The sequence below is a fragment of the Salvelinus namaycush genome, chromosome 5, assembly GCF_016432855.1.
Source record: "Salvelinus namaycush isolate Seneca chromosome 5, SaNama_1.0, whole genome shotgun sequence".
NCBI classification, from domain to species: Eukaryota; Metazoa; Chordata; class Actinopteri; order Salmoniformes; family Salmonidae; genus Salvelinus; species Salvelinus namaycush.
The window spans coordinates 1,326,944-1,345,574 of record NC_052311.1 but is presented as its reverse complement, the minus strand read 5'-3'; the positions used below and the strand labels follow the sequence as shown (position 1 = coordinate 1,345,574).

At 45.2% G+C, this 18,631-nt stretch overlaps 1 protein-coding gene across 1 annotated transcript in view; it reads left to right on the top strand.

Annotated features, from left to right (window-relative positions):
- LOC120048899 (PDZ and LIM domain protein 7-like) overlaps window positions 1–18,631 on the top strand; it is a 104,088-nt gene that overhangs the window by 30,511 nt on the left and 54,946 nt on the right. The window contains exon 3 of the mRNA XM_038995215.1: window positions 7,508–7,659. Within this exon, the coding sequence (XP_038851143.1) occupies window positions 7,508–7,659 (152 nt within the window). The remainder of the gene's footprint in view (window positions 1–7,507; window positions 7,660–18,631) is intronic.

Here is an 18,631-nt window from a genome sequence, read left to right as displayed (position 1 = left end):
TATTATAACCTGCTCTGCTAGGCCTTACTGTCTCTACTGGTTTCTATTATAACCTGCTCTGCTAGGCCTTACTGTCTCTACTGGTTTCTATTATAACCTGCTCTGCTAGGCCTTACTGTCTCTACTGGTTTCTATTATAACCTGCTCTGCTAGGCCTTACTGTCTCTACTGGTTTCTATTATAACCTGCTCTGCTAGGCCTTACTGTCTCTACTGGTTTCTATTATAACCTGCTCTGCTAGGCCTTACTGTCTCTACTGGTTTCTATTATAACCTGCTCTGCTAGGCCTTACTGTCTCTACTGGTTTCTATTATAACCTGCTCTGCTAGGCCTTACTGTCTCTACTGGTTTCTATTATAATCTGCTCTGCTAGGCCTTACTGTCTCTACTGGTTTCTATTATAATCTGCTCTGCTAGGCCTTACTGTCTCTCTCTACTGGTTTCTATTATAACCTGCTCTGCTAGGCCTTACTGTCTCTACTGGTTTCTATTATAATCTGCTCTGCTAGGCCTTACTGTCTCTACTGGTTTCTATTATAATCTACTCTGCTAGGCCTTACTGTCTCTACTGGTTTCTATTATAATCTGCTCTGCTAGGCCTTACTGTCTCTACTGGTTTCTATTATAACCTGCTCTGCTAGGCCTTACTGTCTCTACTGGTTTCTATTATAACCTGCTCTGCTAGGCCTTACTGTCTCTACTGGTTTCTATTATAACCTGCTCTGCTAGGCCTTACTGTCTCTACTGGTTTCTATTATAACCTGCTCTGCTAGGCCTTACTGTCTCTCTGTCTCTCAGCCCATGCCGCCTCAGAATACCAGTCACCTGAGGGCCGGCATGTGGTGTTGTGTTTCTCTGTAACAGATCCAGAGAAGCTGTAACAACACCTTTTAGTTGTATCTTTAATTGTTTCCAGCCTAGGTAGATCATAGGTGATTAACTTGATGTTAAGTCGTTTTTCATGAGGAATATATTTAATGTTCTTATATTTTGATGTTTGACGTATTTATTCCCCCCCCCCTGAAAACAAACCAAACCAGATGCTTTTTTTCAACAAGCTGCCTGACTGCAGAATTTTATCCACGTTCTTCAAACGTCAGCGTTACTCCTACATCTGTGTATCGTCCCATTTCCAAGTTAAGGATTACATTTTTAGACACTCATTCTGAAGGGTTAAGGTTTGGGATAGAGTTAAAATAGAAACCAGTGTCCACGACTGGGAGCGAACACATAACCTTCTGATCCACAACCTCCCAGAGTCGTGGGATTACCCGGAGAGTCGTGGGATTACCCGGAGAGTCGTGGGATTACCCGGAGAGTCGTGGGATTACCCGGAGAGTCGTGGGATTACCCGGAGAGTCGTGGGATTACCCGGAGAGTCGTGGGATTACCCAAACCTACCTGATGGTAATAGCTCTCAATGTTGCCCCTAGTGGCTGTTTTTGAGGGCATTTCTCAACGTCCTCAAGACATGGATAGAAGTCCAATTTCAACATCAATCTTGAACGACCTGGCTCCCCCCCCCCCCCCCCCCCCCCCCCCTTCTAGTTCTCTACAGTCAAGGGAAGGTGAAGTTAAACCACAAGGGAACTGTATCCTCCGATACGGGACTAGACTTTCTCAGTCTGTTTTAATGTGCTGAATCAAATCAGTTGAATCGTATAGCTTCAGTGGAACACGACAGAAACCAAAAGATTTAGGGTCTAGAATCCTCTGATCATTCATGAGCCGATAGTCTAAAGGGACCAATAACAGGATAGGACGGGGTAATCGATGTCTACACAGACCAGGGTCTGCATCCCAAATCAGACCATAGTCCCCATGTAGCCCTTGACCAGGGCTCTATGGACCATCATAGTCCCCATGTAGTGTACTACTGTTGACTAGGGCTCTATTTGGGACTCAGACGATGTCTACATGACAGAAATCAGTATTCCAGCCGGGGTTCGGCCGTGTGATGTTCGGCCGTGTGATGTTCGGCCGTGTGATGTTCAGCCTTGCTTTGGCTTTCTCCCGCTCGCTCTCCTTTTTTTTTTTGTGTGTGATCTGATGTTGAACACTTTGTACTCTCAGTGATCTGAGACTTTGACACATTTCGTTAAGCCTCCGGGACAAGGCTGAGTAAGGCCCTTACTAAACACATTCTGGCGTCTCGTCTCTCTTCATACGATCTCCGACATGTGTATTAACAGCCTCTGTGGATGTCTTAAGTTATTATTTTTTTTTTTTAAAGGACACTTTGTGCGTCTCCAAGTGGCACCCTATTCACTATATAGTGCACTTTGTTTGACCAGAGCCCTGTGCGGAGAGGGTGCCATTTGGGACCCTGCTGCAGCAGGCCTGGCAGGGAAGGGACTCAGAGTGCACGTGTGGTTTAAGGTTCATGTATGCAGCCTGTTCCCTACAGAATGTGATGTGGCTGTAACTCATGTCTGTTGTCAGGAATGATCCAATTTATCTACATGACATCGTTGAAAAATCATTGACGCTAGTATAATCCTATCCTGTACTGCTACACTTAGATGACCCGTGGTGCCTTGTCGGACTGCTAGTTAATATCAGCTAGTTAGTTAGGTGACCTGTGGTGCCTTGTCGGACTGCTAGTTAATATCAGCTAGTCAGTTAGATGACCTGTGGTGCCGTGCCAGACTGCTAGTTAATATCAGCTAGTCAGTTAGATGACCTGTGGTGCCGTGCCAGACTGCTAGTTAATATCAGCTAGTTAGTTAGGTGACCCGTGGTGCCTTGTCGGACTGCTAGTTAATATCAGCTAGTCAGTTAGATGACCTGTGGTGCCGTGCCAGACTGCTAGTTAATATCAGCTAGTCAGTTAGATGACCTGTGATGCCTTGTCGGACTGCTAGTTAATATCAGCTAGTTAGTTAGGTGACCTGTGGTGCCGTGTCGGACTGCTAGTTAATATCAGCTAGTCAGTTAGATGACCTGTGGTGCCGTGTCGGACTGCTAGTTAATATCAGCTAGTCAGTTAGATGACCTGTGATGCCTTGTCGGACTGCTAGTTAATATCAGCTAGTTAGTTAGGTGACCTGTGGTGCCGTGTCGGACTGCTAGTTAATATCAGCTAGTTAGTTAGGTGACCTGTGGTGCCGTGCCAGACTGCTAGTTAATATCAGCTAGTCAGTTAGATGACCTGTGGTGCCGTGCCAGACTGCTAGTTAATATCAGCTCGTCAGTTAGGTGACCTGTGGTGCCTTGTCAGACTGCTAGTTAATATCAGCTAGTCAGTTAGATGACCTGTGGTGCCTTGTCGGACTGCTAGTTAATATCAGCTAGTCAGTTAGGTGACCTGTGGTGCCTTGTCGGACTGCTAGTTAATATCAGCTAGTCAGTTAGGTGACCTGTGGTGCCGTGTCGGACTGCTAGTTAATATCAGCTAGTCAGTTAGATGACCTGTGGTGCCGTGTCGGACTGCTAGTTAATATAATTTAGTCAGCCCCACATTACATTACGTCATTTTGCAAATTGTTTCATCTTTACTCATTCATTTTATACAATAATTAGATGCAAACCTCATAACTGAGGCACCTGTATAAACAGAGTTATGGTAATGTGGCTGTATTGTCTTTCATGAGGTCACAAACATGAAACAAAACGGACCGGGTCGTAGCTGGCTTCTTCAACCAACCGTTTACACGTTCTCCAAAATAGGAATATTGTTCAATTCTCAAATTCTGGGATGCAGGGAGAGCGGATGGTCAGGGAGAGCGGATGGTCAGGGAGAGCGCATGGTCAGGGAGAGCGGATGGTCAGGGAGAGAGGAGTCTCTGCATGGAATTTAGGATGTGGGCGTAACAGGAGGGTGGGAGGTTGTTCATATCTCTGCTAGCCAATTCACTGAAAGAGCTAGCGTCGCGACAGTCCTTTAGGTGCCTTTTGGCAAACTCCAAGCGGGTTGTCATGTGTCTTTTACTGAGGAGTTGCTTCAGTCCTCCCACTCTACCATAAAGGACTGATTTGGTGGAGTGCTGCAGAGAGTGTTGTGCTTCTGGAAGGTTCTCCCATCTCCACAGAAGAACTCTGGAGCTCTGTCAGAGTGACCATAGTGTTCTTGGTAACCTCCCTGATCAAGGCCCTTATCCCCCGATTGCTCAGTTTAGCCCTGCGGCCAGCTCTAGGAAGAGTCTTGGTGGTTCCAAACTTCTTCCATTTAAGACTGGTGGAGGCCACTGTGTTCTTGGGGACCTTCAATGCTGCAGACATTTTTTGGTACCCTTCCCCAGATCTGTGCCTCGACACAATCCTGTCTCGGAGTTCTACGGACAATTCCTTCGACCTCATGGCTTGGGTTTTTGCTCTGATATGCACTGTCAACTGTGAGACCTTATATAGACAGGTGTGCATCTTTCCAAATCATATCAAATCAATTGAATTTACCACAGGTGGACTCCAAATCAAGTTGTAGAAACATCTCAAGGATGATCAATGGAAACAGAATGCACCTGTTTCGAGTCTCATGGCAAAGGCTCTGAATACTTATGTAAATAAGGTATTTCTGTTTTTTATTTATACATTTGCAAAAATGTCTAAACCTGTTTTTGCTTTCTTATTATGGGGTATTGTGATGTCATTATGGGGTATTGTGATGTCATTATGGGGTATCGTGTGTAGCTTGATGACAACATGTATTTTATCAATTTCAGAATAAGGCTGTAACGTAACAATGTGGAAAAAGGGAAGGGGTCTGAATACTTGCTGAATGCAATTATATTATATATATATAATAAATAAATATATTATATTATTATGTATTTTGGTTGAATGCATTCAGTTGTGCAACTAACTCGGTATTCCCTTGCCCCTAATATATAATCTACGGTAACAGATGAGTCGTGATGCTAGCTCATATCACGTACAGCAGGGATGGGCAACTTTGATGGGGGTGGGGGGGATCGAATAATGAGGGGCCTCAGTGGCTCGTGGGTCTTTTTAGCAACCCCCTCTCGTGATAGCGACGAGAACAAATGGACATTTTAAAGTTAAAGATTTTATACAGTGCATTCGGAAAGTATTCAGACCCCTTGACTTTTTCCACATTTTGTTACGTTACAGCCTTATTCTAAAATGGATTAAATAAAATGATTCAATCAATCTAAACACAATACAACATAATGACAAAGCGAAAACTGGTTTTTAGAAATGTTTGCCTATTTATTAAAAATGAACAGATACCTTTTATATTTACATAAGTTTTCAGACCCTTTGCTATGAGACAGGAAATTGAGCTCAGCTGCATCCTGTTTCCATTGATCATCCTTGAGATGGTTCTACAGGTCCTCAGGCCTACAAAAGGCACCAGTTGCCCATCCCTGATGTACATTAACAGATGAGTCGTGCCGCTAGCTAGTATCATATACATCCCATAGGGCGGCGCACAATTGGCCCAGAGTCGTCCAGGTTTGGTCATTGTAAATAAGAATTTGTTCTTAACTGACTTGCCTAGTTAAATAAAGGTAAAATTGCACCCTATTCGGGGCCCATAGAGCTCTGGTCTAAAGTAGCGCACTATGTAGGGAATAGGGTACCGTTTGGGGCGGAGCCTCGTCTGTCTGTCTGTCTGTCTGTAGTGTCCTGTCGGGAGTTGAACTTCACTCCAAAGCTTCGGTCCACATCTGTAGTGGATCATAAGGAGTGATGTCATAGTGCTGATTAGACTCTAGATTAGAGTGTCCTCGTTGTGGTGTGGGGAACCATCTGGCTGAACACACACACATATATACACACATACACACACACACACACACACACACACACACAGAGAGGGAGAGAACTTGTCAGACACAGAGTCCTTAGGTTCCCTCTACAAATCATTAGCCGGTGATAACAGACCCAAACATGAATCCTCTTGATGGCTTTGTGTATGTATATTTAGTCAATACGGTGTTAGAAGGCCCTCTGGGGTCCGCTAACTACTGTTAAGAGCAAGACAGGACACATCTGTTGATTGGCGTGAACATACTAGGCCCTAGAATGTTTCAGTGTGCACTTTCATCTCTCTGATCCTGTTCTTAACCAATATGTTCCCTTTCACTAGATATCCTCCTAGTCTTCCCCTCTAGATCAGCCCCGTTACTGACTAGATATCCTCCTATTCTTCCCTCTAGATCAGCCCTGTTACTGACTAGATATCCTTTCCTTTAGATCAGCCCTGTTACTGACTAGATATCATCCTAGTCTTCCCTCTAGATCAGCCCTGTTACTGACTAGATATCCTCCTAGTCTTCCCTCTAGATCAGCCGTGTTACTGACTAGATATCATCCTAGTCTTCCCTCTAGATCAGCCCTGTTATTGACTAGATATCCTCCTAGTCTTCCCTCTAGATCAGCCGTGTTACTGACTAGATATCCTTTCCTTTAGATCAACCATGTTACTGACTAGATATCCTCCTAGTCTTCCCTCTAGATCAGCCCTGTTACTGACTAGATATCCTCCTAGTCTTCCCTCTAGATCAGCCGTGTTACTGACTAGATATCCTCCTAGTCTTCCCTCTAGATCAGCCATGTTACTGACTAGATATCCTCCTAGTCTTCCCCTTTAGATCAGCCCTGTTATTGACTAGATATCCTCCTAGTCTTCCCTCTAGATCAGCCCTGTTACTGACTAGATATCATCCTAGTCTTCCCTCTAGATCAGCCCTGTTACTGACTAGATATCCTCCTATTCTTCCCGTTAGATCAGCCCTGTTACTGACTAGATATCCTCCTAGTCTTCCCTCTAGATCAGCCCTGTTACTGACTAGATATCCTCCTATTCTTCCCTCTAGATCAGCCCTGTTACTGACTAGATATCATCCTATTCTTCCCTCTAGATCAGCCCTGTTACTGACTAGATATCCTCCTAGTCTTCCCTCTAGATCAGCCGTGTTACTGACTAGATATCCTCCTAGTCTTCCCTCTAGATCAGCCCTGTTACTGACTAGATATCATCCTAGTCTTCCCTCTAGATCAGCCCTGTTACTGACTAGATATCCTCCTAGTCTTCCCTCTAGATCAGCCCTGTTACTGACTAGATATCATCCTAGTCTTCCCTCTAGATCAGCCCTGTTACTGACTAGATATCCTCCTAGTCTTCCCTCTAGATCAGCCCTGTTACTGACTAGATATCCTCCTGGTCTTCCCTTTAGATCAGCCATGTTACTGACTAGATATCCTCCTAGTCTTCCCTCTAGATCAGCCCTGTTACTGACTCATTAACACATTGCTTTGTTGTGTATCAATTATAATAGGTTAGCTTCAGAACTATACCATTTACACGTTTGTCTTAGAGACGTATTTGAATAAGCACTGTGTTGGTTTTAACCCTGAAAATATTGAGAGACGCGGCGAGAGGAAATAGTAGGTGATTTATTTTATTTCACATGTACTTATGCAACTATACTGTTGGGTGAAACAGAGGCTGAGTGTTTCACAGGAAATCGTAATGTGTTCTTGTCAGTGACCGGCTTTAATAGGCCAAAGTTCATATTTCTTTCCCTCTCTCCCTCTACAGCTGACCCCCGGGGGTAAGGCCGCCCAGGCCGGTGTGGGCGTGGGAGATTGGGTGGTGTCCATCGGAGAGACCAATGCAGAAGACATGACCCATGTGGAGGCACAGAACAAGATCAGAGCAGCAGAGGAGTCTCTCACCCTCACCCTCAGCAAGTAAGATAATATAACTAGACCGTACCCTATATACCAGACTCACCCTCAGCAATATAACTAGACCGTACCCTATACACTATACTCACCCTCAGCAGGTAATATAATATAACTAGACCGTACCCTATATACCAGACTCACCCTCAGCAAGTAAGATAATATAACTAGACCGTACCCTCTACACTATACTCACCCTCAGCAGGTAATATAATGTAACTAGACCGTACCCTATATACCAGACTCACCCTCAGCAAGTAAGATAATATAACTAGTCCATACTGTATACACTATACTCACCCTCAGTAATATAATATAACTAGACCGTACTGTATATACTATACTCACCCTCAGTAATATAACTAGACCGTACTGTATATACTAGAGTCACCCTCAGTAATATAACTAGACCGTACTGTATATATTATACTCACCCTCAGTAATATAACTAGACCGTACTGTATATACTAGTCACCCTCAGTAATATAACTAGACCGTACTGTATATACTAGAGTCACCCTCAGTAATATAACTAGACCATACTGTATATACTATACTCACCCTCAGTAATATAATATAACTAGACCGTACTGTATATACTAGAGTCACCCTCAGTAATATAACTAGACCGTACTGTATATATTATACTCACCCTCAGTAATATAACTATACCATACTGTATATACTATACTCACCCTCAGTAATATAACTATACCATACTGTATATACTATACTCACCCTCAGTAATATAACTATACCATACTGTATATACTATACTCACCCTCAGTAATATAACTATACCATACTGTATATACTATACTCACCCTCAGTAATATAACTAGACAGTACTGTATATACTATACTCACCCTCAGTAATATAATATAACTAGACCGTACTGTATATACTAGAGTCACCCTCAGTAATATAATATAACTAGACAGTACTGTATATACTATACTCACCCTCAGTAATATAATATAACTAGACCGTACTGTATATACTAGAGTCACCCTCAGTAATATAATATAACTAGACCGTACTGTATATACTATACTCACCCTCAGTAATATAACTAGACCGTACTGTATATACTATACTCACCCTCAGTAATATAACTATACCATACTGTATATACTATACTCACCCTCAGTAATATAACTATACCATACTGTATATACTATACTCACCCTCAGTAATATAACTAGACCATACTGTATATACTATACTCACCCTCAGTAATATAACTAGACAGTACTGTATATACTATACTCACCATCAGTAATATAACTAGACAGTACTGTATATACTATACTCACCCTCAGTAATATAATATAACTAGACCGTACTGTATATACTATACTCACCCTCAGTAATATAACTAGACCGTACTGTATATACTATACTCACCCTCAGTAATATAATATAACTAGACCGTACTGTATATACTATACTCACCCTCAGTAATATAACTAGACCGTACTGTATATACTAGTCACCCTCAGTAATATAACTAGACCATACTGTATATATTATACTCACCCTCAGTAATATAATATAACTAGACCGTACTGTATATACTATACTCGCCCTCAGTAATATAACTAGACCGTACTGTATATACTATACTCACCATCAGTAAGTAATAATACTGCTATACTATATTATACTCACCCACTGTACCATACCAGAATATACCATGCGTACTAAACCATAAAACACACCGTATCATGAAAGAACCCACCACACCTGTTTACACAGCAGTGACAATGTATCCCATCCTTAGCAGGTAGCTAGCAAGACCAGACACCCACTGGAAAACAGAATACATTATTTAGACTGGACACAGTACAAATCAAATTTTATTCTTCACACGCGCCCGAATTACAACAGCTGTAGACCTTACAGGGAAATGCTTCCTTACGAGCCTCTAACCAACAATGCAGTTTAAAAAAAATACGGATAAGAATAAGAGATAAAAGTAACAAGTAATTAAAGAGCAGCAGTAAAATAACAATAGAGAGACTATATACAGGGTGTTACGGTACAGAGTCAATGTGGAGGCTATATACAGGGGGTACCGGTACAGAGTCAATGTGGAGGCTATATACAAGGGGGTACCGGTACAGAGTCAATGTGGAGGCTATATACAGGTGGTACCGGTACAGAGTCAATGTGGAGGCTATATACAGGGTATTACGGTACAGAGTCAATGTGGAGGCTATATACAGGGTATTACGGTACAGAGTCAACGTGGAGACTATATACAGGGGGTACCGGTACAGAGTCAATGTGGAGGCTATATACAGGGGGTACTGGTACAGAGTCAATGTGGAGGCTATATACAGGGGGGTATCGGTACAGAGTCAATGTGGAGGCTATATACAGGGGGGTACCGGTACAGAGTCAATGTGCGGGGGCACCAGTTAGTTGAGGTAGTCTGTACATGTAGGTAGAGTTATTAAAGTGACTATGCATAGATGACAACAGAGAGTAGCAGTGGTGTAAAGAGGGGGGGGGGGGGGGGGGGGGGGTCACTGCGAATAGTCTGGGTAGCCATTTGACTAGATGTTCAGGAGTCTTATGGCTTGGGAGTAGAAGCTGTTTAGAAACCTCTTGGACCTAGACTTGGTGCACCGGTACCGCTTGCCGTGCGGTAGCAGAGAGAACAGTCTATGACTTGGGTGGCTGGAGTCTCTGACAATTTTTAGGGCCTTCCTCTGAGACCGCTTGGTATAGAGGTCCTGGATGGCAGGAAGCTTGGCCCCAGTGATGTACTGGGCCATACGCACTACCCTTTGTAGTGCCTTGCGGTCGGAGGCCGAGCAGTTGCCATACCAGGCAGTGATGCAACCAGTCAGAAAGCTCTCGATGGTGCAGCTGTAGAACCTTTTGAGGATCTGAGGACCCATGTCAAATCTTTTCAGTCTCCTGAGGGGGAAATAGGTTTTGTCGTGCCCTCTTCACGACTGTCTTGGTGTGATTGGACCGTGTTCGTTAGAGGAGTGTTTTGAGATGTCTTTCTAATTCTGTTGGAAAATCCATTAAATGAGATTAAAATCACTTCGGTGATTAAATCAAGCGAAGCAAATGTAATTTGACGGACTGGGGTTGGATAACATACCTGCTACCTACCAAGGCATGTGGTATTTACTCCTCCTAGAAACTCCCTACTGAATAACAAAAAAACGTTTCATGTCAAGCCAACAGCTAATTTCTAACAGAAATATAAAGACATGGTAACATTTATGTTTGGTTAGAATCTCCTGCATAGATAGATATAGAGGGGTCAAACTAACCAAGCCACCGTCTATCCTGTCCGTTTCATCTATTACGTGTCAGCTGCTGTTGCAGCTATTAACAGTGAAACCATGTTGCAACCAGACGGGTTGTAGTGGTGAACGCAAGGCGGTGGGTACTTCAGGTCACACAGACATGGAACCAGTACTGTTAGTGAGGGTGTCTGAACGACCTCTCCTGTAATGTGATCAAGACAAAGGAGATGATCGTGGACTACAGGAAAAGGAGGGCCGAGCACGTCCCCATTCTCATCGACGGGGCTGTAGTGGAGCAGGTTGAGAGCTTCAAGTTCCTTGGTGTCCACATCACCAACAAACGAACATGGTCCAAGCACAACAAGACAGTCGTGAAGAGGGCACGACAATGTCTATTCCCCCTCAGGAGACTGAAAAGATTTGGCATGTGTCCCCAGATCCTCAAAAGGTTTTATAGCTGCACCGTTGAGAGCATCCTGACCGGTTGCATCACCGCCTGGTATGGCAACTGCTCGGTAAGGCGCTACAGAGGGTAGTGCGTACGGCCCAGTACATCACTGGAGCCAAGCTTCCTTTCATCCAGGATCTCTATACCAGGTGGTGTCAGAGTAAGGCCCAAAAAAATTGTCAGACTCCAGCCACCCTACTCATAGACTGTTCTCTCTGCTTCCGCATGGCAAGCGGTACCGGAGCGCCAAGTCGAGGTCCAAAAAGCTTCTAAACAGCTTATTCTACTCCCCAAGCCATAAGACTCCTGAACATCTAATTAAATGGCTACCCAGACTATTTGCATTGACCCCCCCCCCCCCCCCCCCCCCCCCCCCCCCCCCCCCTAACCAACTGCATTGTTGGTAATGGGCTTGAAAGTCAGCATTTCCCAGTAAGGTCTACACCTGTTGTATTCAGTGCATGTGACAAATACAATTTGACGAATTTAGTGGTGGTACAGTGAGGGAGTCTCTGAACTGTAGATAGTGGTGGGACAGTGAGGGAGTCTCTGAACTGTAGATAGTGGTGGGACAGTGAGGGAGTCTCTGAACTGTAGATAGTGGTGGGACAGTGAGGGACTCTCTGAACTGTAGATAGTGGTGGGACAGTGAGGGACTCTCTGAACTGTAGATAGTGGTGGGACAGTGAGGGACTCTCTGAACTGTAGATAGTGGTGGGACAGTGAGGGACTCTCTGAACTGTAGATAGTGGTGGGACAGTGAGGGACTCTCTGAACTGTAGATAGTGGTGGGACAGTGAGGGACTCTCTGAACTGTAGATAGTGGTGGGACAGTGAGGGACTCTCTGAACTGTAGATAGTGGTGGGACAGTGAGGGACTCTCTGAACTGTAGATAGTGGTGGGACAGTGAGGGACTCTCTGAACTGTAGATAGTGGTGGGACAGTGAGGGACTCTCTGAACTGTAGATAGTGGTGGGACAGTGAGGGACTCTCTGAACTGTAGATAGTGGTGGGACAGTGAGGGACTCTCTGAACTGTAGATAGTGGTGGGACAGTGAGGGACTCTCTGAACTGTAGATAGTGGTGGGACAGTGAGGGACTCTCTGAACTGTAGATAGTGGTGGGACAGTGAGGGACTCTCTGAACTGTAGATAGTGGTGGGACAGTGAGGGACTCTCTGAACTGTAGATAGTGGTGGGACAGTGAGGGACTCTCTGAACTGTAGATAGTGGTGGGACAGTGAGGGACTCTCTGAACTGTAGATAGTGGTGGGACAGTGAGGGACTCTCTGAACTGTAGATAGTGGTGGGACAGTGAGGGACTCTCTGAACTGTAGATAGTGGTGGGACAGTGAGGGACTCTCTGAACTGTAGATAGTGGTGGGACAGTGAGGGACTCTCTGAACTGTAGATAGTGATGGTACAGTGAGGGAGTCTCTGAACTGTAGATAGTGGTGGGACAGTGAGGGACTCTCTGAACTGTAGATAGTGGTGGGACAGTGAGGGAGTCTCTGAACTGTAGATAGTGGTGGGACAGTGAGGGAGTCTCTGAACTGTAGATAGTGGTGGGACAGTGAGGGAGTCTCTGAACTGTAGACAGTGGTGGGACAGTGAGGGAGTCTCTGAACTGTAGACAGTGGTGGGACAGTGAGGGAGTCTCTGAACTGTAGATAGTGGTGGGACAGTGAGGGACTCTCTGAACTGTAGATGTCTCTAAATCTAATGAACAAGCTATTGAGTCTGAACACCTACTGTACACACTGACTGACTGTAGGGACGAGTCTGAACACCTACTGTACACACTGACTGACTGTAGGGACGTGTCTGAACACCTACTGTACACACTGACTGACTGTAGGGACCAGTCTGAACACCTACTGTACACACTGACTGACTGTAGGGACGAGTCTGAACACCTACTGTACACACTGACTGACTGTAGGGACGAGTCTGAACACCTACTGTACACACTGACTGACTGTAGGGACCAGTCTGAACACCTACTGTACACACTGACTGACTGTAGGGACCAGTCTGAACACCTACTGTACACACTGACTGACTGTAGGGACCAGTCTGAACACCTACTGTACACACTGACTGACTGTAGGGACGAGTCTGAACACCTACTGTACACACTGACTGACTGTAGGGACCAGTCTGAACACCTACTGTACACACTGACTGACTGTAGGGACCAGTCTGAACACCTACTGTACACACTGACTGACTGTAGGGACTCAGGACTATGGACAAAATTAAGTCAGACGAGGTACACTGTTAATAAACAAGGCTGTGTCTGACTGGCCTAAAGTAGGGCACTATATAGGGAGTAGAGTGCCATTTCGGACACAATCAAAACAGACACCAGATCTACAGTTAGAATGTGAGGCGTGAGTGACTTTAGGAATATGGCTAACTGATATTATGTCCTGCCTGAGAACATCAAGAAGGTTTAGAGTGACACCAAACTATTTAGCTTTCCATTCTGACACCGCTCTCTTGCGTTCTCTCTCTCTATCTCTCTCTCTCTCGCCCGCCCCTTCTCTCTCACCCTTTCTCTCTCTCTCTCTCTCTCTCTCTCTCTCTCTCTCTCTCTCTCTCGCCCTTGCTCTTTCTCTCTCTCTCTCTTGCTCTTTCTCTCTCTCCCTCTTTCTCTCTTTCTCTCTCTCTCTCTCTCTCTCTCTCTCTCGCCCTCTCTCTCTCTCTCTCTTTCTCTCGCCCTCTCTCTCTCTCTCTCTGTCTCTCTCTCTCGCGCCCTTGCTCTCTCTCTCTCTCGCCTTTGCTCTCGCTTCCCCCCGACACATATGGAAAACTCTGTAGAGCTGAATTGACAGTCTTCCTTCTTGAAGAGGTCACGTAACAGCCTCGACCGAAAGCCTAAAAAAGGAGTGAGTCTGAAGAGGGAGACTGTAACTACCTCATCCGTTTGTGAGGGAGAGAGAAAGTCATATGTCTGTGATTTAATAGATGAGTAATGAAAACCGACATGTGGTCTGTATCCAAAATAGAACCCTATCCCCTTCAAAGTGCACTCTGGGGCCTGGTCATAAAGTAGGGCACTAGTCATAAAGTAGGGCACTGGTCATAAAGTAGGGCACTATCTGCCTCCCTAGTGGAGCAGCGGTCTAAGGCACTGCATCGCAGCGCTAGCGGCGTCACTACAGACCCGGGTTTGATCCCAGGCTTTGTCGCAGCCGGCCGCGACCGGAAGACCCATGAGGCGACGCACAATTGTACACCAACTGGTTACCCAGAATGACCCCAGGCCAGACCTTTACACCAGCTAAGTGGTTACCCAGAATGACCCCAGGCCAGACCTTTACACCAGCTGACTGGTTACCCAGAATGACCCCAGCCCAGACCTTTACACCAGCTAAGTGGTTACCCAGAATGACCCCAGGCCAGACCTTTACACCAGCTAACTGGTTACCCAGAATGACCCCAGCCCAGACCTTTACACCAGCTAAGTGGTTACCCAGAATGAGCCCAGGCCAGACCTTTACACCAGCTAAGTGGTTACCCAGAATGACCCCAGGCCAGACCTTTACACCAGCTAAGTGGTTACCCAGAATGACCCCAGGCCAGACCTTTACACCAGCTAAGTGGTTACCCAGAATGACCCCAGACCTTTACACCAGCTAAGTGGTTACCCAGAATGACCCCAGACCTGTACACCAGCTAACTGGTGACCCAGAATGACCCCAGCCCAGACCTTTACACCAGCTAATTACCCAGAATGACCCCAGGCCAGACCTTTACACTAGCTAACTGGTTACAACATTTTGACTGGCACTTTCTCATCCCATCCTACAAAGGAGAGAGAACTCTCATATATGTTTGCATCATAGTCAGAAGCACTGGTTTTTCCAAAAGGTTCTGCATGCTTCTCAAGTTGAGATACGGTACTTGGACTAAGTGGCATAGCTAGGCCAGACATTTTTTTTAAACTCTTTTTAGTTGACCCCAGAATTTTTTGCTTTTGCTTTGAGGACAGGACATTAATTTTTCAACCAGACTAAAGCCTACACAGCTATGCCAATGTAACACATATACCAGCACCTAAAACCCCAATGATTAGGAAATGGGCATAAACAAATGGCTTTGTAGCCCACCACACGGGGCTTTGTAGCCCACCACACGGGGCTTTGTAGCCCACCACACGGGGCTTTGTAGCCCAACACACGGGGCTTTGTAGCCCAACACACGGGGCTTTGTAGCCCAACACACGGGGCTGTGTAGCCCAACACACGGGGCTGTGTAGCCCAACACACGGGGCTGTGTAGCCCAACACACGGGGCTGTGTAGCCCAGCACACGGGGCTGTGTAGCCCAGCACACGGGGCTGTGTAGCCCAGCACACGGGGCTGTGTAGCCCAACACACGGGGGACAAAGGCTGCTTCTCTTCCAGCATTCACCAAAACAAAACTCATAAAGCTTACAAAATCAAGGAAAAACCCTGAAAAATAATGTATGATGGCTTTAACAAAGACTTCCCAAACAAATAGTACCGCATTGCACTGTAAGAACTGTAGCAACACAGCTGAACCCAATTTGGCACCAGTTACTACCCTTACACGGTGCTCCAAGCTGACCGTGCACAAAACAGGAAGTCCAAACCAAATGCCAACCAAACAAAACGAATTAGGCAAATTTACAAACAACATACCACCAAAACGACTATATAACCACAATCTCAGATTGGACGAGCCTCCACTGTGTTAGCTGGCTCATAGTTCATAACAACAAAGGGAGACAACACATAACTGAAAGTTTTTTATTTATTTAACCTTTATTTAACTAGGCAAGTCAGTTCAGAACAAATTCTTATTTACAATGACAGCCTTCCGGGGAACAGTGGGTTAGGGGCAGAACGACAGATTTATACCTTGTCAGCTCAGGGATTCGATCCAGCAACCTTTCGGTACCCAATTACATTTATTAAACTAAATGATAAATACAAAAATGTAACATAAGCTGTGGAAGTCTATATGATCAGTAGTGTGTGGATGAGTGGAGAGTGTTTTCTGTTGTTGTCTGATGTGGCCTGCCTTCCCAGGTGAAGAGGGAAGAGATGTTGTCTGATGTGGCCAGCCTGCCCAGGTGCTCCACATCTGACGATCCTCCCAGGCCCACTGGCCTGCAACAGGCAGACTACCAAACAGCACATCCCAGTAGACAGAGTGGGAGGGACGTCACAGGTGCTATTTGTGACGCTGCCTCAGTCTCATTTCCTCTAGAATATAGCAGGGTCAGAGGTCGTCTCCTCTAGAATATAGCAGGGTTAGAGGTCGTCTCCTCTAGAATATAGCAGGGTTAGAGGTCGTCTCCTCTAGAATATAGCAGGGTTAGAGGTCGTCTCTTCTAGAATATAGCAGGGTTAGAGGTCGTCTCCTCTAGAATATAGCAGGGTTAGAGGTCGTCTCCTCTAGAATATAGCAGGGTTAGAGGTAGTCTCCTCTAATAGATAGCAGGGTTAGAGGTAGTCTCCTCTAATAGATAGCAGGGTTAGAGGTAGTCTCCTCTAATAGATAGCAGGGTTAGAGGTAGTCTCCTCTAATAGATAGCAGGGTTAGAGGTAGTCTCCTCTAAACCAGATGGGCTCTGTCATTAGTTTTTCCTGTAACCTCCGTCCTTCAACCTCCTCTCTGATGCTGTAGTGGAATATGACTGTGTCCCAAATGGCACCCTATTCCCTATATAGGGCACTACTTTTTGGGGGGAGTGAAGCCTGTGTCTTCTGTCAGACCAGACTTTGGTGAAAGACCAGAGTGTTCAGATGTATACCTGCGGTTTAGCCAACAGATCAGGGCACAGGAACAAAGTGGCTGGTTGGGATTCAGGGTCACGGTCAGTTTGTTTTTGAATTTGGCAGGACTATTCATAAACTGACTGACTGGCCAAAACAGGACATAATCTAACACATTTATTTAAAACATATGTTATGAACCACACCCTGTACCTCCACCCCTTTTGGAGAACTGTGTCTTTTTAAACAAACATTGTGCTTGGCCATAAGTGATGTGTCTGGTGTGTACCATGCATAACCATATTGAAAACTTTGGTGTGATTTATACAGTCATTTTCCTTTTCAGTTCATTAGCCGTACAGTATATCTAGTGATACTGTAGACTTATCTGTAGCTGAAACAGACACCGTACGGATATGAACTGTGTTTATTAGACTAAACATCTTTATTGTGTGTGTTTGTGTAGCTCAGTTGGTAGAGCATGCCGCTTGCAATGCAAAGGATTGTGGGTTCGATTCCCACGAGGGACCAGTATGAAAATACCAATATAATGTGTGTGTATAGACACTGTTGATGATGTGCTTCTACACCTGCATTGCTTGCTGTTTGGGGTTTTAGGCTGGGTTTCTGTACAGCACTTTGAGATATCAGCTGATGTAAGAAGGACTTTATAAATACATTTGATTGAATTTGTTTGTAATGATGTGCAAATAGTTAAAATACAACTGACATTTACTCCTGAGGTGCTGACCTGTTACACCCTCGACATTCACTGTGATTATTATTATTTGACCCTGCTGGTCATTTATGAACATTTGAACATCTTGGCCATGTTCTGTTATAATCTCCACCCGGCACAGCCAGAAGAGGACTGGCCACCCCTCGTAGCCTGGTTCCTCTCTAGGTTTCTTCCTAGGTTCAGGCCTTTCTAGGGAGTTTTTCCTAGCCACCGTGCTTCTACACCTGCATTGCTTGCTGTTTGGGGTTTTAGGCTGGGTTTCTGTACAGCACTTTGTGATATCAGCTGATGTAAGACGGGCTTTATAAAATACATTTGATTTGATGAGGTTGTGAATATATGGGTCACCACTGCATGCGTTGTTTGATTGTGTGTTGGGTTTCTCAGTCGTAGGTGTTGGTTGTAATTGGTTAGGCAGGTCTGTACTAGTCAGTAGTGAATCTGATGTCACACTAGACAGACCTGTCTCTCTCTCACCAGTTTCCTCCCCGTATAACCCAACGCCTTCTAAAGAAGAACTGTTGTAAAATCACACGGATTCCTCCTCCTACCCGTGACCCTCGCCCCTCTCTTCCTCGCCCCTCTCTTCCTCGCCCCTCTCTTCCTCGCCCCTCTCTTCCTCGCCCCTCTCTTCCTCAACCCCTCTCTTCCTCAACCCCTCTCTTCCTCAACCCCTCTCTTCCTCAACCCCTCTCTTCCTCAACCCCTCTCTTCCTCAACCCCTCTGTCACAACAGACAATAAGCTCCTGTTGAGTTGCACTAGGCTGA